General features: G+C 45.0%; 1 protein-coding gene across 3 annotated transcripts in view; it reads right to left on the minus strand.

Moving 5' to 3' along the window:
- The window catches only part of SLC37A2 (solute carrier family 37 member 2), a 142,072-nt gene that overhangs the window by 18,382 nt on the left and 98,192 nt on the right, over window positions 1-25,498 (minus strand). For all 3 annotated transcript variants that reach the window (XM_030221762.1, XM_030221760.1, XM_030221759.1), the window contains exons 9-13: window positions 18,710-18,886; window positions 12,502-12,592; window positions 9,148-9,210; window positions 6,306-6,391; window positions 5,822-5,870 (exon numbers count right to left, since the gene is read on the minus strand). In XM_030221762.1, coding sequence (XP_030077622.1) covers window positions 5,822-5,870; window positions 6,306-6,391; window positions 9,148-9,210; window positions 12,502-12,592; window positions 18,710-18,886 — 466 coding nt within the window. The remainder of the gene's footprint in view (window positions 1-5,821; window positions 5,871-6,305; window positions 6,392-9,147; window positions 9,211-12,501; window positions 12,593-18,709; window positions 18,887-25,498) is intronic.

Here is a 25,498-nt window from a genome sequence, read left to right on the forward strand (position 1 = left end):
GGTCATCTGATCAGTTCGGGCACCTTTTCGAGGCTTGGTCGTGAACAAAAAGGGACCAAGTAAAGTCGTCCAAATGCTCGTCAGGGTCGGCCTTCTTTTTTCCATTATCGGCCAAGGCTGGCCATCTCTTAAGCATGCCACCGCCCCGCCTTCGGTACACTGCCGACACGCCCCCTTGAATTTTGGCCGGCCTTGCGAAGGAAAGCAGTTGAAGCCAGCCAAAATTGGCTTTCGATTATACCGATTTGGCCGGCTTTAGGAGAAGGCCGGCCATCTCCCGATTTGTGTTGGAAGATGGCCGCCCTTCTTCGAAAATAAGCAGGTTAGTAACATAGTAGATGATGGCAGAGAAAGATCTGTACAGTCCATCCAGTCTGCCCAACAAGATAAACTCATATGTGCTACTTTATGTGTATACCTGACCTTGATTTGTATCTGCCATTTTCAGGGCACAGAGTGTAGAAGTCTGCCCAGCACTAGCCACGCCTCCCAACCACTAGCCCCACCTCCCACCACCGGCTCAGCCACCCAATCTCCGCAAAGTTTCTGACGATCCATTCCTTCTGAACAGGATTCCTTTATGTTTATCCCACGCATTTTTGAATTCTGTTCCCATTTTCATCTCTGCCACCTCCCGCGGGAGAGCATTCCAAGTATCCACCACTCTCTCCGTGAAAAAATACTTTCTGAGATTTTTCTTGAGTCTGCCCCCTTCAATCTCATTTTATGTCCTCTAGTTCTACCGCCTTCCCATCTATGGAAAAGGTTTGTTTGCGGATTAATACCTTTCAAATATTTGAACGTCTGTATCATATCACCCCTGTTTCTCCTTTCCTCCAGGGTATACATGTTCAGGTCAGCAAGTCTCTCCTCATACGTCTTGTAACGCAAATCCCATACCATTTTTGTAGCTTTTCTTTGCACCGCTTCAATTCTTTTTACATCCTTAGCAAGATACGGCCTCCAAAAATGAACACAATGCTCCAGGTGTGGCCTCACCAAAGACTTATACAGGGGCATCAACACCTCCTTTCTTCTGCTGATCACACCTCTCTCTATACAGCCTAGCAACCTTCTAGCTATGGCCACCGCCTTGTCACACTGTTTCGTCGCCTTCAGATCCTCAGATACTATCACCCCAAGATCCCTCTCCCTGTCTGTACATATCAGACTCTCATCGCCTAACACATACGTCTCCCGTGGATTTCTACTCCCTAAGTGCATCACTTTGCATTTCTTTGCTTTGAATTTTAATTGCCAAACCTTAGACCATTCTTCTACCTTCTGCAGATCCTTTTTCAAGTTTTCCACTCCCTCCAAGGTGTCCACTCTGTTACAAATCTTAGTATCATCCGTAAAAAGGCAAACTTTACCTTCTAACCCTTCGGCAATGTCACTCACAAATATATTGAACAGAATCGGCCCCAGCACCGATCCCTGAGGCACTCCACTACTCACCTTTCCCTCATCTGAGTGAATTCCATTAACCACCACCCTCTGGCGTCTGTCTGTCAACCAATTCCTAATCCAGTTAACCACGTCGGATCCTATCTTCAGCTTGTCAAGTTTATTCAAGAGCCTCCTGTGGGGAACCGTGTCAAAAGATTTGCTGAAATCTAAGTAGATTACGTCTATAGCACGTCCATGATTCAATTCTCTGGTCACCCAGTCAAAGAATTCAATGAGATTCGTTTGGCACGATTTCCCTTTGGTAAAACCATGTTGTCTCGGATCTTGCAACTTATTGGCTTCCAGGAAATTCACTATCCTTTCCTTCAGCATCGCTTCCATTACTTTTCCAATAACCGAAGTGAGGCTTACCAGCCTGTAGTTTCCAGCTTCTTCCCTTTCACCACTTTTGTGAAGAAGGACCACATCCGCTGTTCTCCAATCCCACGGAACCTCTCCCGTCTCCAAGGATTTATTAAACAAATCTTTAAGAGGACTCGCCAGAACCTCTCTGAGCTCCCTCAGTATCCTGGGGTGGATCCCGTCCGGTCCCATGGCTTTGTCCACCTTTAGATTTTCAAGTTGTTCATACACACTCTCTTCTGTGAACGGTGCTATATCCACTCCATTCTCATATGTGCCAGTCAATCATGGTCCTTCTCCAGAATTTTCTTCTGTGAAAACAGAACAAAAGTATCTATTTAGCAAATTTGCTTTTTCGTCATCATTATCTACATAGCGGTTCGCAGCATCTTTCAGTCTCACAATTCCCTTTTTAGTCTTCCTCCTTTCACTAATATACCTGAAGAAATTTTTGTCACCCCTCCTTACATTTCTAGCCATTTGTTCTTCTGCTTGTGCTTTCGCCAGACGTATCTTTCTCTTGGCTTCTTTAAGTTTCATCCTGTATTCCTCCTTGTGTTTCTTTTCTTTTGTTTTTGTGTATTTCTGGAACACCAACTCTTTAGCCTTTATTTTCTCAGCCACTTGCTTGGAGAACCATATCGGTTTCCTTTTTCTCTTGCTTTTATTTACTTTCCTTATATAAAGGTTTGTGGCCATATTTATAGCTTCTTTCAGCCTGGACCACTGTCCTTCCACTTCTCGTACGTCCTCCCAGCCCATCAGCTCCTTCCTCAGGTTTCCCCCCATTTTACTAAAGTCAGCAAGCTTGAAATCCAGGACTTTGAATTTTGAGTGGCCGCCCTCCACTTCAGCTGTCATATCAAACCAAACTGTTTGATGGTCACTGCTGCCCAGGTGGGCACCCACTCGGACATTTGACACACTATCCCCATTTGTGAGCACCACATCTAGCGTCGCTCCCTCCCTCGTGGGTTCCATCACCATTTGTATGAGCAGAGCACTTTGAAAAGCATTCACGATCTCTCTACTTCTTTCCAATTCCGCAGACAGAACCTTCCAATCTACATCCGGCAGATCGAAATCTCCCACTAACAGCACCTCTCTCTTCTTTCCTAACTTTTGAATATTTATTTATTTATAACATTTGTATCTTACATTTTCCCACCTATTTGCAGGCTCAATTTGGCTTACATAATTCCTCAAGTGGTGATTACCAGTTCCGGATAGGAGAAATACATAGTTGGAGCAAAGGGACAGATTAGGTTAGGTTACAAGAGGAAAGTTCGTCCTATGATAAGAGCTAAAGGTAATAGGTTAAACTTCAATCATGACAAAAAATAGCTTGAACAATTAGGATCATTAAACTGGAAATCAAGATAATTAGCAAAATAGTTGAGATATAGAGAATACATGTTGTATAATTGCGTTTTGTTAATTTGAATTTATCTGTGATCAGATCCTTATCTAGTTCCTCCAATTGTGTCGGAGGTCTGTAGACAACACCACCGTGGACAGAGGTTCTAACATCTCTTTTTAAGGTGATCCATATCACTTCTTCCTTTCCCCAGGTCCCTGTCATTTCAGTCGCTGCGATATCATTTCTCACATGCAGAGCTACTCCTCCACCTTTACGACCATCTCTATCCTTCCTAAATAGATTATAGCCTGGTATGTTTGCATCCCATTCATGGCGACCATTGAGCCATATCTCCGTGATTGCAACAATGTCTAAGTCTGCCTCCAACATCAGGGCTTGAAGGTCATGAACTTTATTGCTTAGACTGCAAGCAATTGTGGTCAACGCTTTCCATCTACATTTCAGTGGAATTTTTATCTTCTGTTTAGTTTCTTGTTTAGTCTCACTTCCTGCTGTGTTGGTAAGAAGTGATTTGCTAAGATTGTTGTTTTCATTGCTTTCTTTTCTACTGATGCATCTTGTCTTTAGCTTTAGCTGGGGATGACCACTTGAAGTGAACTGCCTCCATACGCCAGCCCCGCCTTCTAGTTTAAATGCCTAGAAATATATTGTCTGAATTTCTCACCAAGGATTTTTTTCCTGCCACAGTGAAATGCAGCCCATCGTTACAGTATAGTCTTTCGTTTTTCCATGTATTACCCCATCCTCCTATGTACCTAAATCCTTCTTGGTGACACCAGGCTTTGAGCCAGCTATTGAAATTCTCAGTACTTTGCAATCTTTTCTCTCCCTTTCCAAAGGTAAGTAGTACTTCAGAGAAAGCTATTGTTTGTATCAAAGGTTTTAACCCCTCTCCCAGCTCCTGAAAAGCTCTCTGCGTGGCAAGTGGGGTATTACTGGACAAGTCATTTGTTCCCAGGTGGATAACAACATCAGTGTGTGACTCCTTAGTTTCTTCTCTGATTATAGAGATTATTTGCTTGGTACTCCTGGTAGCTGAAGAGCCTGGAAGGCATTTCACTTTGCATGGCCCCTTGAACTGTGTTTCAATGTTAATGCCTCTGATAATGGAATCCCCTAGTAGCAACAGTTTCCTGGTATGAGTTTCAACAATAGTGATTTGGGGATGTCTTTTCTCTTTGGGTACCTTCATATCTTTTTGTTCTACTTTGACTGCTCTTTCTTCCGCCTCAGTTCTATTTTCAGGAACACCACAGTGCTGTAATGGAGCAAAAGAATTCTGTAGGGGCAACACTTGTGAGGGCAGATGCTTCTGTGCCACATAACGAAGTCTGCCTGAGCCTACCGTGAACCATCTATTCTTAGGTGGTTTTATCCTTTGAGGCAGTGGTGAGAAGTTGGTATGATTCTGTGCAGTCCTAGAAGCTGCTTTAAGTGCATCCAATTCCTGTTTTACTTTACTGAGCTCCTGTTTTAAACCAACAATCCTTAAGTCTCCAGATGATTGGCTTTGAAACTAAAGCATCACAATTATTACAGAGAATAAAGGTCATCCTGATTGGTTGAAATGGGTATGAACAGGTGTACTGTGATGGGGTTAACAGTCTGCAAGATTGCCTGTGTGTGACTGAGGAGTAAAGTTAATGAGTTTTGGCTTGTCTATATATGACTGGAGAACCCTGGGGTGGGTGGGGGACTATAAGTCCCAGTGAGTCAGCCAAGTGCTGTATCAAAAAACATTCTCTAGGTATGACCAGAAATGATACAGTCTGATCAAAGAATTTTCAGTTGATTTAACATTCAAATTCCACTAGAATATAACTTTCCTTTAGTAAATAAATCTAAATATTACCAATAATTATAGCAGTTTCATCAATGTAAAATGCAAATTTATAACCAGTTGGGAGACTAAGTTTGTGGTTTTGCCTAGGACTGGCAGAACCTTTCCACAAAGTTAGAATGCTATAGGACCAGAAGCAGTTAGAAAAGCCTATCCTCTATCAGAGCTAGGCAGGAAAGGAAAGGGGGTATTATTTTTTGTTGTTGTTTTTGTCTTTTTGGGAGGGGGGCAGGGCTAGAAGACAGAGAAGTGCACCACAATACAGATTCACAGGACAAATTAATTAAGCAATAAGCATTAAATTAAAGAGAATATCAGGTACCTAAAACCTACAGCCAAAAGGTTGAGGTTAGAATAAAATAATCAGAAATCACTTAGCAGGATTTTGGTTCAGGTCCAGCACATGAAATGCTACAAACAATCTATTTCCATGGATTTTGTGCAGGTGTGTAAGTGGGAAATGGGATGTTTGAATCACACTTTCCTGTACATTTTACAAAAGGATCTAATGAATGTGGAATACATAGGATTAGGGATATGTTGGTGGTTAGGTTTTGGGGGTATCACTATTGGGGAGAGGGCTGGAGGAATGCATGCCGTAGCACTATAGTTAGGGATACTATTCAGGAAAGGGTTATTGTTGGGGACAGAAGTAAAATTATAGGTTAGAGATGAGGTTGAGTTTTAGGATGTATAAGATTCAGAACATGATTAGGGATAAGTAGTAAGGGTTCAGCATAGGTTTAGCATTATGGTAACACAATTTGAAATGCCTGTTTTTTTATTACCTATTGTTGTGGAAATCCCATCGTGGCCAACCTGATTATATAGGAACAACTGGAAAAAATAATAAAGCACAGCAATGAATTTTAACACCTCTTTTCATACCATTCCTTCAGCTTAATAGTGACAAGCAGTGAGTGCATGTACATTACAGAGAGAGTGCTGTCGGTAGAGGGTTTCAGGGCCAGTGGCTGGGAAATCATGTGCGTGTGATGCATGTTTTCATAACTCTTGGCTTCCCTCAAGGATATGATCATGTGTATAAGTTCATGAATCCCCTTGTTTCACCTATATGACTGCCAAAGTTAGGGCCTATAGCCAGTATCACAAACTCCTTCATGAAAAGGCCCCTCCAGCAGGATTATCAAGGACAGGAAGAAACTAGGCAATATCCAGAAGTTGAACAGGCTTGTCCTCCATGAAACAATAGACTCATGAGCAAGCAGTGGCCTCTGAAACATGTTACGTCAGCTAGCACAATGCACTTACCATAGGAGCAGCAACGATCAACATCACCCAACACGTAGTGGCTCGGCAGCCAAAAGTGTCCGATACAAGACCTGCTGAGATACCACCTGAGAGGGAATAGGAAGGAAGTTTAGAAAATCAATGGCCTATTATCTGAAAGTCCCTGAGTCTCAAACCCAACCCCAAAATACTGTGAGGCTGCCACTAGAGGTTGCAGCAGCCATTTTAGGGAGGCAGCTGCAACAGGCATCACTCCTGCCCATTTCCCCACTGGACCACCAGGGAAATGAGCAGGTAAGCTTGCAACCATGAGGGGGGCCTTGCTGTTCAAGGGGAGAGGGGGGAGGTAGATCCAGTGGTGGGGAGAAGGAGACATATGAAGGGGGGGGGGGTCTTTCACTACATTGGGGTGGATGGAAGGGAAAGGGATCTTCCTCTGCATCTGGATGGGAGGGAAGGAGGAGGGATTAGAAGGGGTGGTTCTTGATGTTCAGGTTGAGGGTTACAAGAAAGGGAAGGGATGGCGGCACTTCATGCCATGACCCAGACGTTAACTGTTCACCAGCCGATATTCAGACTGGTGCCCCGTTGACTGCCGCATAAAGTTAGGAAAGCCTTTTTACTGTCTTAATTTCATGCAGTTGCTCAGTTGATTGAGCAGAGGGAAAGCTCCCAAGCAGGCCACAAGCAGTGTGTTAGTACTGCTGCTGCAGCTGTGCACCAAGAGAAGACCCAGAGGGGCAGTGTTGAACTGCAGACAGGTGTGTGTGTGTGTGGGGGGGGGGGGGGGGGAGATGCTAGATTGTGCACTGGGGGGGGGGAGGGAGGAAGGAGAAATGCTGGACCAAGCAAGGAGTGGTGAGCAGCAAGGGAGAGAAGGATGGAGAGAGAGACAATGGACTTGGGGTGGAGGATAGGGAGAGAGAGATGCTGCACAATGGGAGGGAGGGAAGCAAGAGGGAGAGATGTTAGAGGGGTAGAAGGAGGGAAGAAAGAGACAGATAATGGACTTGTGGATAGAGGGGAAGAAGATGGGAGGGAGAGATATTGGACAAGGGGAGGGGGCAGAGGGGAGGGAAGAAAGAGAAAGAGATAATGGGCTTGGGGGTGGAAGGGACAGAGGTTGACAATGGGGCGGAGAGAGGAAGGGAAGAGAGAGGGATAGATGTTAGACCTGGGAGTGGGAGAGAGGGAGAAATTCAGTGGTGTGCTAGAACCAGCTCTCACCGGTTTGCGAGAGACGGTTGTTATTTTTTAAACATTTTGCGAGCTGGTTGTTGCGCCAGATCAACTGGTGCAGTCTTCATTCTCTGTACTGAAAAAGTGACTGCCATAAGTTTCAGTGGCAGTCTTGCGAGATTACCGCAGGAACTCATGGTAACCATTTTCAGTACAGAGAGTGGACACTGCTCCTGCTGACCACTGGACCACCAGGGCTGTATAAGGTGGGCCCGGGTAGGGGGTTTTGATAAACATGCTGCACGACTGTGCGAGGGAGAGAAAGGGGACAAGCTATGTGGATGAGCTGATGGAAGGACAGGGGACAAGCTGCATGGATGCGAGGAAGAGAAAGGGACAAGCTATGTGGGACTGAGGTGAAGGATTCTGCTGACATGTAGTGTCTGTGTAGGAATCTGTAACAGTCCAGTTTGTTCCAGTTTCCCAGTAGTGGGTATATTGGTGTATACGGTGAGAAATAGCCTGATAGTATACCATATGTCAGATTTAATGCCCATAAATTGTGAAAAGAATTAATAGATTGGCATAAATAGCAAACATAAGTTGGCTACAGATACAAGAGTGCGGCAAAAATCAACCAAAGCATTCTACAAAAATCAATTGGCATTTGGAAGTTACAGTAAAGAATTTTTAAATATTACTTGTAAATTGGTTGCTGCCTGCGCATATCATTTGTACCAATAGAATGTATAATACAGTTATCTACATATCTACGGGTGGGGTTTTTTTTGTTGTTGGAGGGAGACAAACATTTACCAGCACACCACTGGAGACACTGGTCCTTTAATCACATGATTAATTGCAATTAAAAAAATGTATTAGAAATGCAGCCCTAATACATTTTAATAATTCAGATAAAAAATAAAAAGCAAGTGAAGAACTCATAAGTACATAAGTAATGCCACACTGGGAAAAGACCAAAGGCCCATCAAGCCCAGCATCCTGTCCCCGTCAGTGGCCAATACAGGCCAAGGGCACCTGACAAGCTTCCCAAACGTACAAACATTCTATACATGTTATTCCCGAAATTGTGGATTTTCCCAAGTCCATTTAGTAGCGGTCTATGGACTTGTCCTTTAGGAAACCGTCCAAACCCTTTTAAAACTCTGCCAAGCTAACCGCCAGAAATGAAGTGAGGGTGTCCCAGGAAGTGTTTCAAACAAATATCAGAAACCCACATGCTACTTATGGGCCTTTTTTTTTACTAAACTGTGCTAACAATTCCCAGTGCAGCAAACAAGAGTAAGCCCATTCAATTCCTATGGGCTTCCTCTCATTTGCTGCTTAGGAATCACTAGTGCGGCTTTGTAAAAGACGCCCTATAGCTTTGTACATTGGAAATTGTAACTTGTTTTCCTGTGAAGATGCTTCCAGTAAAGGCTTTTATATTTGAACACTAATCTTGTGCAAGTGTCGCCTTGGAACTGTTTCCAGTCAGACATGTAGGTAAAGAATCTATATCAGAGTTTAAAGGATATTGTCAGCCCTAAGGCCTGGTATTGAATCATTCCCTCCCGTCAGTATCCAGTGAGTGGGGGGGGGGGGGCGGCGGGGAGGAGGTCTATAGTGACACAACCTTCTTGGTCTCAGCAACATGAGAAGAGAAGAATTAAATTTACCACACCTAAAATGCCACCAACATCAAACAAGGTTGACAAGTCACCAGCCTCCCGGGGGTTAAAGTGTCCTGGAAAGGAAAGCAGATAAATATGAGTACACATGATCCAGAAAAAGATGAACAGAAGGCAGATGGCGCCATCATCTATACATTAGGGATTGCATTATAATACAGCATCAGATTGGCTGTATGTTTGGGACAACGAGAAGATGCGCTACTGCCAGGCTCATTTTCGAAAGAGATGGACGTCCAAAAAGTGACATAAATTGAAACCCGATTTTGGATGCTTTTTTTTCAGAAGTCCATCGCAAGGACGTCCAAATCTCAAGGGGGCATACCGGAGGCGTGGTAAAGGCAGGACTTGGGTGTTCCTAAGTCTTAGGATTTGGACGTCTTTGAGCCATAAAAAAGCAAAGACGTCCAGCACTAAAACTTGGACGTTTTCACCTGGACCTGTTTTTATGACGAATAAGGCACAAAAAGGTGCCCAAAATGACCAGATGACCTCCCATTACTCTCCCAGTGGTCACTAACCCTCAAAAACACACGATTAAAAATATTACTTGCCAGCCTCTATGCCAGCTTCACATGTCATACTCAGGTCCATGACAGCGCATGCAGGTCCCTGGCGCAGTTTTAGTGGGTGCAGTGCACTTCAGACAGGTGGACCCAGGCCCATACCCCCCTACCTGTTACATTTGTGGAGGAAACAGTGAACCCTCCAAAACCCACTAGAAACCCTCTGTACCCACATGTAGGTGCCCCCTTCACCTGAAAGGGCTATGGTAAGGGAGTGGGTTTTGGGGGGCTCAACACAGAAGGTAAGGGAGCTATGTACCTGGGAGCATTTTATGAAGTCCACTGCAGTGCCCCCTAGGGTGCCCGATTGCTGTCCTGACATATCAGGGGGAGCAGTGTACTACAAATGCTAGCTCCTCCCCATGTCCAAATGGCTTGAATTTGGACGTTTTAGACTTGGACGTTTTTGTTTTCGAAAACTGCTGAAAATGAAAGACGTCCAAATCCAAGGATGTCCATGGTATTTTCGAAAGCAAAAATGGATGTCCGTCTTTTTTTGAAAATGACCTTTTCCCTGCCTCCGAATTTGGACATTTTCCAAAGACATCCAAATTCCAACTTAAACGTTTCTTTCGAAAATGCCCCTCTGTGCCTCCAATGCGCAGTCCCAGGCAAGGAGCTGGTAATGTAGGACAGAATGGCACAACTGGGCAGGGCATTCTCTTGAGCGAAGAAAGGTCCTGCTCCTTTTTGTGGATTATCTCCATAGGGAAATTTTCAAAGGTATTTATGGGAGTTACTCAGTTATCATACAGGTTGATTTAGTAGCCAAAGGCTGTTAGCGTAAAGAGGACAAAGCAACATCAGGGGAAAAAAAACTACACACCCAGCATTGACTTTCAGCACTACATATTAAGGTTGTGCACAGGGAAACATTTTCAGTTTGTTTTCAGATTCTTCAAGTTCATTTCAGATACTAGTGTCAGTGAAACATTAAGAGAAACACTGATAAACCAGTTTGCAGGCCAGAAATTGGAAATAAAGTGAAAAAGAAACACACAAAGACCTTCAAGAGTGGGACAATCAAAATGCCTTTAATAAATCGACCCGACATGGGTGAAAAGCAGGCGTGAAACAGATTTAAGCCCTCTGGGGACAGGGAAATACCTACTGAACCTAAATATAACTCACCTTAAGCTACTACTTTTTATTTATTTTTTACTTTACAATTGTTTATAGAAACACGACATTAAAGTTTCAGACAAATATAGTGCAAAGTTTAGTTTACAAATGTTTCCCCCCACCAGAACCCCCTCCCCCCCCCCCAACTATGGCTACCATATGTCCTCTTTTACGAGGACATGTCCTCCTTTTGGACTTCTTGAGATATATTCTCCAGATTTTTAAGAAAATATCCTCCTTTTATGTGCCTATGACCAACACACCTACCCACACAATGAGAAAAACCGTCTCTGGCCTATTAGTCAGTCTGGACACATGGGGGTGCTAAAGAGAGAGAAAGGCATTGCTGAACTCCTCTCTGTTTCCCTGCTGGTTGAATCTGTCAAAGGAAATTTGTTTGTGCAGCACAACTTTAAGCATATGTCATGCAAAGACTTTTACACATATCTCAGAAGCAGTGTTGCCAGGTGGGCGGTTTTACCGCCCAATTGGGGCGGTTTTCCGCGACCCGCCGCGGGAAATTTTTGCCCGCGGCGGGTTGCGGTTTTTTGGGCTGGTTTTGTGCTTCGGGGCGGTTTTTTCGGCCGCGGGGGGGCGGGGTTAGTGACGTTTTTGGGTGGGGTTAATGACGTTTTGGGCGGGGTTAGTGACGTGGGAGGCGGGGCCGATGACGTGGGAGGCGGGGCCGATGACGGGGAGGCGGGGCCGATGACGGGGAGGCGGGGCCGATGATGTAAGAGGCGGGGCCGATGACGGGGAGGCGGGGCCGGTGACGTGGGAGGCGGGGCCGGTGACGGCGGGGGCGGGGTTTATGACGGCGGGGGCGGGGGTGATGACGCGGGGGTGGGGGTGTCAGGGGCGGGGTTTGTGTTTGGGCGGTTTTTGGGCTGTTTTTTGGGCTCCAGTGGGCTGGAAAAAAAATTTCCACCTGGCAACCCTGCTCAGAAGCCAGCCAAAGTTGTTGAGGGTTATCTGCTCTTCTGATAAGTATGCTTGGGATTAGACTCAGTCAAACTCAAATCCAGAAGTTTTGAAAATAGAGTATTGTCTACTGCTGTCAGTCACTGTTTGGTGTATGTTCATTAACTAAAAGCCATTTATACATTTGCTATGATTAAATATTTCTTGAGCAAAGGTAGCTACCATTTTTATTTTTTGTGTCCTCATTTTTGACTCTGCAAATATGGGAACCCTACCCCTGAACCCACTTGATCCACCTTAATATTAGAAAAGAAAACAGTGAATAAAAACATTGAGCTTCTACTGAAACAACATGTGCCAATTCCAAAAAAGAAGATCCCGAAGTACAAAGAAATTTCTCCTGCTTTCTGATTTTTTGAGAGTAATTTCATAATCCTCTGTCACACATAAAATGCCTCTTAGAGAATTAGATTCCAGCTCAAAGTAAACAAATGTGGACATATAGAGTAGGTGTGCTCAGGGGTTATGTTTCGGTGGAGTTGCGATTTATGAATCTGATGAAGTGGACTCTGGCCCTCATCATTCATGCCTTGATAAATTGGTTAGTCTATAAGGCACCACCTGCCTCTGTCATTTGGGTTCCAAAGTATCCCCAAGGGAGGTTTCCCACTTGCACATCAATGAAAAATAAAGGCTGAGGAAAAGCATAGCTCCAAGATGCATCAACTGGTAACTCACCAACATTCACAATGTATGCAGGTAGCCAGAAGAGGAAGGTGTAACTGACCAGTTTTGCAAACAGCAAACACAAGGAGAACTCCACCACACCCTGGAAAGAAAGACACAGGTCATCAACCAACAGGATGCAAAACACTTGGAGAGAGAGATTGTCATAGAGGGGTTACATGCAGAATCAGATCTCCAGAGCTTACTAGCCAGCAATACATGAAGAACCAAAACAAGAAGAGAACATGTCAAGACCTAGGTCAGGCTGTTCCCCCTGTTGTACAGCAGACCACACTACAGCAATTTTTCAGCACAGCCAGTCTTCACCTAATTTCCAAATCAGAAAACCTTTGTCATGTTTGAAGACACACAGATGGAATCTGGGAGAAATAATCCAGAGATTTCTGAAGTTGTTAGGTAGAACCATGCACACTTCTAATAAGGGCAGATTGGGAAGACTCGTTCTAACAGAGACTCACAACCATGGACCCTTCAAAGCTTTTGACTAGAAGAACAGTGTTCCTGGATCCTATCCTGCTCAGCCCACAGGTTTACTTTCACCCAGCGTTCTGATGAGGACTGGAAGTGCATGATATTCTGATTTAGAAGTTTGTCTGAGCTCTTCAATCTTACTGAAGTATTACCATCTCATTAAGAGTTGTTTATCTCAGTGTGTCATCCCTTTCACAATGTTGGCAGGAAATAACTCATGAGGTGAATAGGAAGTAATATGCTTATTTTGTAATGCCAACAAAAAAATATTTTACTGAGCCAATTATTTTTTTAGGCTCTCTCTCATCATTACTCCTAACCTGTGGAATAAGCTGCCCACTGTTGTCCAAGATACTTTCTCTCTCTCTCTCTCTCACTCTCTCTCTCTCCACACTTTCTGATCTAAATTTAAAACTTCTCCCTCCAATGAGCTTCTCCAGGACTGTAAACATTTGTTTCAACTTGCTCATTCACATATCATATAAATTTGCACATTTCCTCATTATGTTTTATGATAAGGTGCACTAGTCAAGGTGCCATATAAGAATGATATCAATAAATAAGTTACCCCTTCGGTAATGTTGGCAGAAAGGTCCCACCTCTGCAACACTGGCAGGAGGCAGTCTATAATTTAGCAAAGCTGACAGACAGTATCATAACTAAGTATTTTAGAAACTGGGTCAATCATATTTGTCCTTCAAACCCCCAACCCCCCACTAGAGTTCAACCCCCTTTTTCTACCATCTTCCTCTCTCTCCTTGTGATATTGCAAACCCAGTGAACCCCTCAAGCTAGTTTGCACGAGCTCCTGGAGCACCCTGAACCTCCAATGCTCAACATCAGGGTCTCCTCTTTCTCTCATCCTCTGCAGCACCCCATATCATTCCCCAAGGATCCTCAATTCACCTATTCTTACTCTTAATTCCTTCAGTAGTCCTTGTGCCTCTCATCTCTTTTCCCCAATTCCTGCCTCTTTATCTTTCATTCTGTTTAGTGCCATAACTTCCTATTTGTTAACTGAAGTATTTTTACCTAGTGATGCTGTGACTCCTTCCCCTCTAATTAATCTATCAATTTCCCACATGAGCCTGTATCCACAGTTCTTCTCATATCTCCTTGTACCCTCCTCCCACTGAAATCCTCAGCACCCCCAATTTCCAATAGTCAGCAATTCAACCAACATTCCCTCCCAAAACGAATAAGAAGCTTTGTCAACTTTATAAATTCTCTAGCAACTCTCCTCACTCAGAAGGCAGAAACTTCTCTAGCTTGGCAGATGCAGCCTGTTCTTTCAGGGGAAGGGGGTGAGGGGGAGGCAGCTTATGTTCCTCAGCTTGAGGTGGCAGGGGGTTCTGAAATGAACTCAGAAACCTGCTTTTGTTCATGTGTTCAGGGCCGGTCCTAGGGTCTCTGGTGCCCCCCTGCAGACTGTCAGTTGGCACACCCCCCCCCCCCCCCCGCGGGGCCATTACCTGGCTTAAAGAACTTGATTGAGAAGATTCTTCTCTTCCGCTCTGCCGGGCGAGTCCCGACTAGTGGCGTGGCCCATGGACGGCAGGGGTGGATGAGGAGTGCACTAGCCAGTGCAGGAAAGGCCAGGACAGTGAGTCAGGCAGTCAGCTGGGAGCCTCAGCGCCTGGGTCGGAGGAGTGAGCCGGCCGGAGAAGGACACGAGACATGAGACGCTTAGGCAGTTAGGGTACTCACTTGCCGCAACCGCAAGGCGCACTGGCGCACACGCAGGGTGCTGCAGGGGGAGGAGGCATCTTCTCGTGATGTCGAGTGCGGAGGAGCCGCTGGCCAGGCTGGAAGGAGACTAGCAGCGCCGCGGAGGTGTAAAGCGTGCGTGCCTCTGCGTGCATTACGGCGGGAAGTGGAAGCGGGAAGGCTGTCGAACAGCTGGGCGGGCCACGGGAGCCTGCGCCCTTGAAGGCAGGCACCCTCCTGCGGTGCTTACCCCGCTTACTGGGTTGGACCGGCCCTGCATGTGTTCCAAGCAGCCTATTCTCTTGAGGGGTGGGGGAGACACAGGGTGGGTTTGACCTGCATATCCTGCTTTTCTTCTGAAGGATACTGAACTAACCTGTGCATTTCTTGCAGGGCTATGAAATTTATTCACCACACTGCCCTGTTCTCTCCTCTTGTAGAGTTTGTGCTCTTCACAGAGGCTCATGTGAGTGGAGTAGCCTAGTTGTTAGTGCAGTGGTCTGAGAACCTGGGGCACTGGGTTTGATTCCCACTGCAGACCCTTGTGACTCTGGGCAAGTCACTTAACTCTCTATTGGCCCAGGTACAAAATAAATACCTGTACATAATATGTAAACTGCTTTGATTATAACAACAAAAAAGCAGTATATCAAATCCCTGCCCCTATCACTTGATTTTACCACTTGCTCTTTTGACTGCCACTCTCATCTTTAACTTTAAGGGAAATATGTGGACTGTTTGGGGCACCCTATCTCCAACAAACTTTGCTCCGTAGGCAGCTGTCTCACTTGTTCTACCCTCATTATGGCTCTGCCAGCAAGAAATGTCTAGCCTTCTGAACCAGGGGCGTAGCTACGGGTGGGCCTGAGTGGGCCCAGGCCCACCCAATTCCAGCCCAGGCCCGCCCAGCGCCAGCGCCAGCTCCCATTGCCGGCCACTGCTGCTTTTCCTGATGAGCAGCAGGGCCGGCGCGCGGCGCTACAAAAAGAAGAAGCGCTCAGCTGACTGAGCTGAGCGCCAACGCGTCGCTAAGAACAAGAAAAAATGTTTTTAAAAAAATGCGGCACCGTAGGCAGCCTCGAAGCATTGGCTGCTGGCTCTGTGCAGGCTCCTCCCGTCTCTTACATCACTGCCCCTGTTTCGAAGCAGGGGCAGTGACGTAAGAGATGGAAGGAGCCTGCAGAGGCAGCAGCCAATGCTTCGAGGCTGCCTGCAGTGCCGCGTTTTTTAAAAAACATTTTTTCTCGTCGGGTTAGCGACGCGTTGTTGGCGCTCAGCTCAGTCAGCTGAGCGCTTCTTCTTTTTGTAGCGCCGGCCCTGCTGCTCATCAGGAAAAGCAGCAGTGGCCGGCAATGGGAGCTGGGGCTGGTGGGCCTGAATGGGAGAGGGAAAATGGATGGCAGGATGGGGAGAAAGAGGAAAAATGGAAGGCTGGGGAGAGAAAGAGGGAAAACAGATGGGAGGATGGCAGAGAGAGGGAAAACGGAAGGATGGGGAGAGAAAGAGGGAAAACAGATGGGAGGATGGCAGAGAAAGAAGGAAAATGGAAGGATGGGGAGAGAAAGAGGGAAAACAGATGGGAGGATGGGGAGAAAGAGGGAAAATGGAAGGATGGGGAGAGAAAGAGGGAAAATGGAAGGATGGGGAGAGAAAGAGGGAAAACAGACGGGAGGATGGCAGAGAAAGAGGGAAAATGGAAGGATGGGGAGAGAATAGAGGAAAATGGAAGGATGGGAGAGAAAGAGGGAAATGGGTAAGGAGGGGAGAGAAAGCGGGAAACAGATGGGAGGATGGCAGAGAAAGAGGGAAATGGAAGGATGGGGAGAGAAAGAGGGAAAACAGATGGGAGGATGGCAGAGAAAGAGGGAAAATGGAAGGATGTGCAGAGAAAGAGGGAAAACAGATGGCAGGATGGGGAGAAAGAGGGAAAATGGAAGGATGGGGAGAGAAAGAGGGAAAACAGATGGCGGATGGCAGAGAAAGAGGGAAAATGGAAGGATGGGGGGAGAATGAGGGAAAACAGATGGGAGGATGGCAGAGAGAGGGAAAACGGAAGGATGGGGAGAGAAAGAAGGAAAACAGATGGCAGGATGGGGAGAAAGAGGGAAAATGGAAGGATGGGGAGAGAGAGGGAAAATGGAAGGATGGGGAGAGAAAGAGGGAAAACAGATGGGAGGATGGCAGAGAAAGAGGGAAAATGGAAGGATGGGGAGAGAAAGAGGGAAAACAGATGGGAGGATGGCAGAGAAAGAGGGAAAATGGAAGGATGTGGAGAGAAAGAGGGAAAACAGATGGCAGGATGGGGAGAAAGAGGGAAAATGGAAGGATGGGGAGAGAAAGAGGGAAAACAGATGGCAGGATGGCAGAGAAAGAGGGAAAATGGAAGGATGGGGGGGAGAATGAGGGAAAACAGATGGGAGGATGGCAGAGAGAGGGAAAACGGAAGGATGGGGAGAGAAAGAAGGAAAACAGATGGCAGGATGGGGAGAAAGAGGGAAAATGGAAGGATGGGGAGAGAGAGGGAAAATGGAAGGATGGGGAGAGAAAGAGGGAAAACAGATGGGAGGATGGCAGAGAAAGAGGGAAAACAGATGGGAGGATGGCAGAGAAAGAGGGAAAATGGAAGGATGGGGAGAGAAAGAGGGAAAACAGATGGGAGGATGGCAGAGAAAGAGGGAAAATGGAAGGATGTGAAGAGAGAGGGAAAACAGATGGCAGGATGGCAGAGAAAGAGGGAAAACGGAGGATGGGGAGAGAAAGAGGGAAAACAGATGGCAGGATGGGGAGAAAGAGGGAAAATGGAAGGATGGGGAGAGAAAGAGGGAAAACAGATGGCAGGATGGGGAGAAAGAGGGAAAATGGAAGGATGGGGAGAGAGAGGGAAAATGGAAGGATGGGGAGAGAAAGAGGGAAAACAGATGGGAGGATGGCAGAGAAAGAGGGAAAACAGATGGCAAAGAAAGAGGGAAAACGGAAGGATGGGGAGAGAAAGAGGGAAAACAGATGGAAGGATGGCAGAGAAAGAGGGGAGATGGATGAAAGGATGCAGAGAAAAAGGGGAGAGTGGAAGGATGTGGAGAGAGAAGGGACACTGAACAGAAAAGGGTAGAGAGATAGACACTGGTTAGAAGGAGGGAGAGAGACATTAGATGGAAGGATCAGGAGAGAGGGTAGATGGGTGGAAGGATGGGGAGAGAAAGAGGGAAGACGCTGGATGGAAGGGTAGGGAGAAAGAGGTGACACTGGATGGAAGGATGCAGAAAGAAAGAGGGGAGACTATTGGAAGGATGGGGAGAGAGAGGGGAGACACTGGAAGGATGGGGAGAGAAAGAGGAGAGCTGCTGCATGGAAAGGGGGAGTAGTGAAAGATTGGAGAATAAGAGGAAGGGGCATGGGGAGAACAAGGGTGAGAAAAAGATGAAAAGCCATAAGTAGATGAAGGAAATTAAAGAATGGATAGTAAGAATGAATTAAATCTGGACACAGAGAGAGGCAGAAAAATATTGAAGAAAGCAAAGAAAAAGGAGAGAAAAATGACAAATGGCCAGGAAACCCTGGCAGAAGAGTCAAGCGAAAACGAAGGAAAGCAGAATCTAGAGACTGGGAGCAACACAATGAGAAAAAGTAAATGGCCATACAACAAAGGTAAAGAAAATAATTTTATTTTTAATTTAGGATAAAGTAATATGGTGTTAATAAAGTTTCAGAGACCAATACTTCCTTCCTTAGGTCAGGAGAGGATACCGTAACAGCATTATACTGACCTGAGGCAGGAGGTTTTGGCCTCTGAAAGCTCACTGAAAAGGGTGTTAAGGCTATTAAATAAATTGTCTGAAATCTGATGCACTGAAAAGCAGCACTTTACCCTGTGTGACAAATGCATCTGAGTGTGACTACATTTTGCTGGGGGGGGGGGGGGGGGGGGTAGAGAGAAAATTTTGTGCCCACCCACTTTGGGTTCAGGCCCACCCAAAATTGGCAGTCTGGCTACGCCACTGTTCTGAACCCTGTTTCTACTCACAGGTATCCTGAGGGCTCCCAGGAAGCTGATGGCTGCTGGTTGCTCATGCAGCACCAAGTCATCCGAGGACGCATGGTTCGTGCTGTTTACCCTGGATCGCAGAGAGCCATTATAGATCTCTTCAGTGCTGCTGGAGGGCGGCAGAGGCGGGGTCTCCTCATCTTTCTCCGTTTCTTCCTTCAGAAGACAAAACAATAGCAGCTACTGTAATGATTACGGCTCTGGGGGCCCTGATAAAGCTCTGTACTCATTCTCTGTCCCATGGTACCCTCTACATTTCTGGTCACTCTCCATGAGAGGTCTCTGTGTAATAGCTGTAGGATTGCTTTACTTAGGGGGTAATATTCAGCAGATGGTGGCCAGAAATTTTTTAATTGCTGCCTGTCAACAGCTGAATTATTGTATTCCTAGATATACAGGGCTGGCTCATATTTGGGTAGTGGCAATAAATATCCAGGTTTGGGGCAACTGGCTGGAGTTACCTGGGAATCGCTGCTATTCAGAGGTGGTATATGGACAGCTACTTGGTTAACTTAGGACATCTCCTCTGGACCACCGATCACTAACCAGAGAGTACAATGGTAATCAGAGCAGATATTCAGCATCACTGTCTGATTATACGCTGCCGAATATCTGAACCTGGCTTGGTCAGAATTGTTTAACCGGGTAGGAGACACTTATTAAAAGGTAACACCAGAGCCTATTGTTAAATAACTTCTGGTTTTTAAAAGAGAAAGATGTAGTATTTCTAACTAATATTGGACAATATGTATGTTTTTCAATGAAATGATTTCACTATACACCGTATTGGCCTTGAAGAAGCCAACCAGATGGTCAATGTGGAATAATGAACTAGACGAGTAATATCTGGGGATAATCAGGTTAATACCACGGGTTTTTTTTTCTGTTTACTGTTTAATTGATCTCCTTATCTTGTTTCACTCTCCCTATTTAGTGGTCTAAGGAAGAGAATAGAATTACCTGACTGAAATAATTCCTACACATTACTTTCTCTGTATTTCCAGCAAGTTGTTTTATCGCTTGTAAAATTTTAAATGGTTATAAATAAAAATTTTTAAAAAAAGGTAACACCAGAGCCATGAGCTTTCCCTTGTATTGTTCCAGCTTTCCTGGGGCTCTAGATTCCTCCTTCCACCAGTTATCTTTATGTGGAGGTAACCCTACTACTACTACTCACTTGTCCTTTAGATTGTAAGCTCTTTGAGCAGGGCCTGTCCTTTTATGTTAAATTGTACAGCGCTGCGTAACCCTAGTAGCGCTTTAGAAATGTTAAGTAGTAGTAGTATATTGCCTTCCTATGTCTGAAAAGCTACAGATTATTATTCAAAGGGAACTATTTGGATAATTGTGGCAGAATTCAAAAATGCGTGGGATAAACATAAAGGAATCCTGCTCAGAAGGAATGGATCCTCAGAAGCTTAGCGGAGATTGGGTGGCAGAGCCGGTGGTGGGAGGTGGGGCTAGTACTGGGCAGACTTCTACGGTCTGTGCCCTGAAAATGGCAGATACAAATCAAGGTAAGGTATACACAAAAAGTAGCACATATGAGTTTATCTTGTTGGGCAGACTGGATGGACCGTGCAGGTCTTTTTCTGTCGTTATCTACTATGTTACTATGTTCCTTTAGCTGCAGCAGGAAAAAAAGAGGTGATAGTGCCTCTGTATAAGTCTCTGGTGAGGCCCCACTGTGTACAGTTCTGGAGATATAAACAGGATGGAGTTGGTCCAGAGGCTGACTACTAAATTGGTCAGTGATCTTTGTCATAAAGAGTATGGGGACAGACTTAAAGACTCAGGAAGAAAGGTGGGAAAGGAGAGATATGATACAGATGTTTAAATACCTCTGTGGAATTAATGTACAGAAGGTAAGTCTATTTCAGTTAAAGGAAAACTCCAGAAAGAGAAGGCATAGGATGAAGTTAAAAGATTGTAGGCTCAGGAGTAATCTAAAGAAAAATTTTTTTTTACAGAAAGGGTGGTGGATATGTGGAATGTCCTCCTGGTAGAGGTGATGGAGACAAGGACTATGTCTGAATTTAAGAAAGCCTGCGACAAGCACATGGATCTCGTAGGGAGAGAAGGAGATAGTGGATGCTGCGGATGGGCAGACTGGATGCGCCATTTGGACTTTATCTGCCCTCATGTTTTTATGTTTCCATTCAGAGAGTGGCTCTATGTCAATAATAGTGCACTATCTGTATAACTATGGGGGGCCAAGGGGGCCTGGGCCCCTGCAAATATCATCCGGGCCCCTGGTTTGACTGGCGGGGTCCCCAACCCCCGCCAGCTGAAGCCTTCTTCAGCGCTGGTCTCCAGTGCAGCCGTGTTCGTTGCCTGGCCCCTGCTCTTCTTTCTTCTTGAAATAAAGAAGAGCAGGTATCAGGCAGCAAACGCGGCTGCGCCGGAGACCAGCGCTAAAGAAGGCTTCAGCGCCAGCAAAGGTATTTGTTTGTGAGGGGAAGTGGTGATACAGGCGAGGCGGTGGGGGGGAGGCGAGGCGGTGGGGGGTGGGTGAGGTGAGGCAGTGGGGGGGGGGGGGGCGGTGGGGCGGCACTCAAAATGTGCCCCCAACCTCGGGTTCTGGCCCCCTCCCACCGTGAGGTCTGGCTACGCCCCTGCTGTATAGTAGTGCATGGCCCATGGTCCAGAGCTGGGGCGGAGTTTACAGTTATCTGGTTAGTGGTGATTTTTAGCAAAAAGGCAGTCATAGTTTTATCTGGTTAGTTATTTGGATATTGGGTTGAAAATTGCTGCTATCTGGATAGCACTGATGGTCAGTGCTGAGTCTGGAATTCAGTATCAGCCACTATCTGGATACCAGCATTGAATACATGGATTCAATTCAGCTGCAGGCCATTAAAAAAAAATGACAGACCTGGATAAATATTGACGTTAAGGGCTAGATTCAATAAATGGTGCTCAATAATTGGCGCCAAAGAATTGGAGCTCAATAATATTCTATAAAGGGTACTCAAAGATGATCACCCATTGTAGAACAGCATGGAGTGCTAGTTTCGATGCCCAGATTTGGACGCCAGGACTTACGCCTACTAAAACCAGATGTAATTCCCAGCACCCAATTTGAAGGCACATCCATAACACTGCATGAAACTTTTAGGAACACCCTTGATCCTTCCAAGCACCTCCCATAGCCATGCCCCCTCCCATGCACCACACATAGCCACACCCCTTTTGGGTTGCACATTATGGGATTTGGCCGCATGGTGTTATAGGATAATGAGTAGCAAGATGTGTGTGCAAATCCAAATTGGTGCCAATTAGCACTCAATTATTGGCACTAATTAGCTCATTAGCCAAATTGGTAAAGGCGGTTAGCTTAGAGGAGTTTTAAAAAGGTTTGGATAGCTTCCTAAAGGAAAAGTCCATAGACCATTATTAAATGGACTTGGGGAAAATCCACTATTTCTGGGATAAGCAGTATAAAATGTTTTGGTACTTTTTTGGGCTCTTGCCAGGTATTTGTGACCTGGATTGGCCACTGTTGGAAACAGGATGCTGGGCTTGATGGACCTTTGGTCTTTCCCAGTATGGCAATACTTATGTATTTAGGTACAAATTAGGTGGACACACATCTTGGATCAGCACTCAAATGTGGGCGCCATATATAGCATCCGGAGGTAGGTGTCTACACAGCTGAAAATACACCTAAATTTATGAACCTAAGTGAAGTGCTGAGCGTTTTTGGAAAACTTAACCCCTGAACAGGGCCACTGAGAGACAAAGCTGGGCCCGGGGCCTTCTTACTTGCTTGTCTCCTGCTCCTGTGTGCTGAGATCACATTAACTCTGCTCTGCAGCACAGGTCTTCTTGTTGCGTCCCCTCCCATGTTTGTGGAAACAGGAAGTACTTTACACAGGCAGCAGGAGGAGGCAGAAGAAGGATGTGTGGCCAGCAGAGCAGAGTTAACACGATAACGTGATAACCCGGCACTGCAGCACATAGGAGCAGGAGATCAATCAGCCATGCTGGCGCCAGGCGAGCTCCCCTTGGAGGCTGGGTCCTGGGGAATCTTATCCCCCCCTGCCCCCCACTCTCGGTGGCCCTGCCCCTGACCATTTTCAATTTTAAGTTACAAACCAGTGTAAGGTGTACTATCCAAGACTGAGTGTGATCTCTGCAAAGGTCTCCCAGAACTGCATACGCTCATGGGATCTGCAAATTCCTCATCATAACTGCAGCCATTTTGTGCGATCTCAGAGGAAGATTTCTTGAAAAGATGCTAGTAGAGGAATGAATGCCTGGTTCCAACTTCACCACCTTAGGTTTACTTCTGGGACTATCGGACTACTGCTGTAGCCTATAAGCAGGTTTGCTTTGCTGTCAGAAATATGGAATTAATAGTTTCATTCCACAGGTACGTAGGCCCGGTTCAGGTGTGAGGTTAAGTAGCATCAGAGGGGCTTGATAGCCAAAGCGAATTATGCATTTTCCAGCAGGCAGCAAATTCATAATCACCTATTTGTATGTTTTCTGGTATTATATGGATAAAATCTGGTCTTTTAATTCACTAATGACCAGATTATATTTGTATAATAAGAGGCAGGACTTGTGGAGGAATGAAAGTGGAACCAGCAATTATCCATATTCAGCCACTAAACAGATAAGTTATCTGTTGCCGTCAGGACACCTGAATACCTGGCCTACAGAAAATAGATAATTGCTGTCACTGTCCCTCTTTATACACAGATTTAGCTGCAATGCTTAAATGGATATTGCCACTGTATATATGCATTCAGTTGATAAACAGGGCTGGCTCTTAACTTTAAATGGTGCTAGAGAATCAGGCACAGAGAATCTGCTCACCACTAATTTACAATATTATTATACTATTATTATGTTTATTAAAATGTACTAAACTGTCTTATCTGGCCTCACATCACAGCAGTTTATAGACCGAAGGGCCCTTTTACCAAACTGCAGTGAAAAGTGGCCTTAGCATGTCCTTACGTGTGTCATTGCTGTGTACTAAGGCCATTTCGTACCGCATGGGTAAATGACCGGTTTTTCTATTTTTTTAATTAATGGCCTGGTGCTAAGTTTCTCATTAGCGTGGCCATTGGTGCATGAGCCCTTATTACCACCTCTTTTGTAGGTGGTAAGGGCTCACATGCTAATCGGTTAGGGCATAGCAATCTAGCTGTGCTAACCAATTAATGCAGAACACACCTACTTTGTCCCCCAAACTGCTCCCAACACTAAAAAATAAAATCTATTTTTTAGCGCATAGGAAGTGCATGTTGATCACAAAATTACCACGGGAAGCCTGAATGTGCTCCATGGTAAGACCTTTTTTGCTGCGGTAAGCATGAGTTAGTGCTTACCGCAGCTTAGTAAAAGGACCCCTAAAAGTAGGAAGAGAATGCATGACAGGAAAAGGACTAACATTCAGATTAATTTAATCAATATTAAAATAAATAAAAACTGAACAAAGTAAAATGGGTAATCAAAATAAATCTAAAATTAAACAAAAAAACCCAACAAAATTAATAATTTACTAAAACTACACATTAAAAATAAAATAAACAGGTGCCTTCACTGGATCAACCACCAATCAACTCTCCAAACACTTATTGAAAAAAAGAACGGGCCCAATATGCAAAATGATTTAAACAGATAGTACCGCTGAAAATGCCTGGTTAGCACCTAAGCCAAAACTGACTATTTTGGGGGTATTCTGGGGGGTGGAGTCAGCACATCCTGTTAAGTGTGGTATTCGGCATTTAACTGGTTAAAGTTAATTGCATATGTAGGATCACGTACCTATATTTATGCTCATATTTCCCTTCTGCTCAAGAATCCATGGATGTAGCAGCGAGCAAATATGAGTCAAGCTCTGGAGTACTGGAGTCAGTGCATGGGGGTGGGGGGTGGGGGAAGGTGGACTTTTGGATGCCACCATTTGGGTATTTAAAATTCCTGTGGTCATACTGACAGTGGTGCTGAAATGCCAACGCCAAAACGGCAATGCCCAATGCTCATGTACCTGGAACAATCAACCATTACTGTGGCATCGTATTGTTCAGGAAAGTGAACTGTCTCTGAAGGAGAAAATAACTACACATGCTGTTCAATCAATCGAACACAGAAATTTTCACTGCAGGTCAGGGCTGTGCTTCATATTTAATTTTATCATCTTAAAATGATACATCAATTGACACCATTTCTTTCTTTAACAAATCTGGTGAAAGTGGTCCATGCTTTGATTATGAGTTGTTTAGACTACTGCAATTCTTTACATTCTGGTCTGATGAAATGCTGTTTGAAACGACTGCAGTTGGTTCAGAATCCTGCATCATGACTAATTACAGGAAGGAAAAAGTTTGATCACATTATTCCTTTTCTTTCTGAGTTGCACTGGCTTTCAATTGATTCAAGAATTCCAATTATGCTACTTTGTATGGTCTATAAGGCTTTTTATTTATTTTATTGCATTTGTATCCCACATTTTCCCACCTATTTGCAGGCTCAATGTGGCCTACATAGTTTTGTTAACAATGTCATTCCAAGATATCAGATACAGTTAGTATTGTGCAGAGATTAAGTAGGGAAGAGAGAAGAAGGAAGGGAATGATTAGGACAGTTATAGAGGTGGATTTTCATAACTGAATGCCCCAGTTTATTTTTCTATTAAAGCATTATATTCCAATGCGAAGTCTAGGTTCATCTCAGCAAAAATAAATTCAACTACCTTGCATTTTCAAAGCACTTAGACTTAAAAAGTTATATATTAAACTATGGAACTTTGTA

This window comes from Microcaecilia unicolor, chromosome 12 (assembly GCF_901765095.1).
Source record: "Microcaecilia unicolor chromosome 12, aMicUni1.1, whole genome shotgun sequence".
Classification (NCBI taxonomy): Eukaryota; Metazoa; Chordata; class Amphibia; order Gymnophiona; family Siphonopidae; genus Microcaecilia; species Microcaecilia unicolor.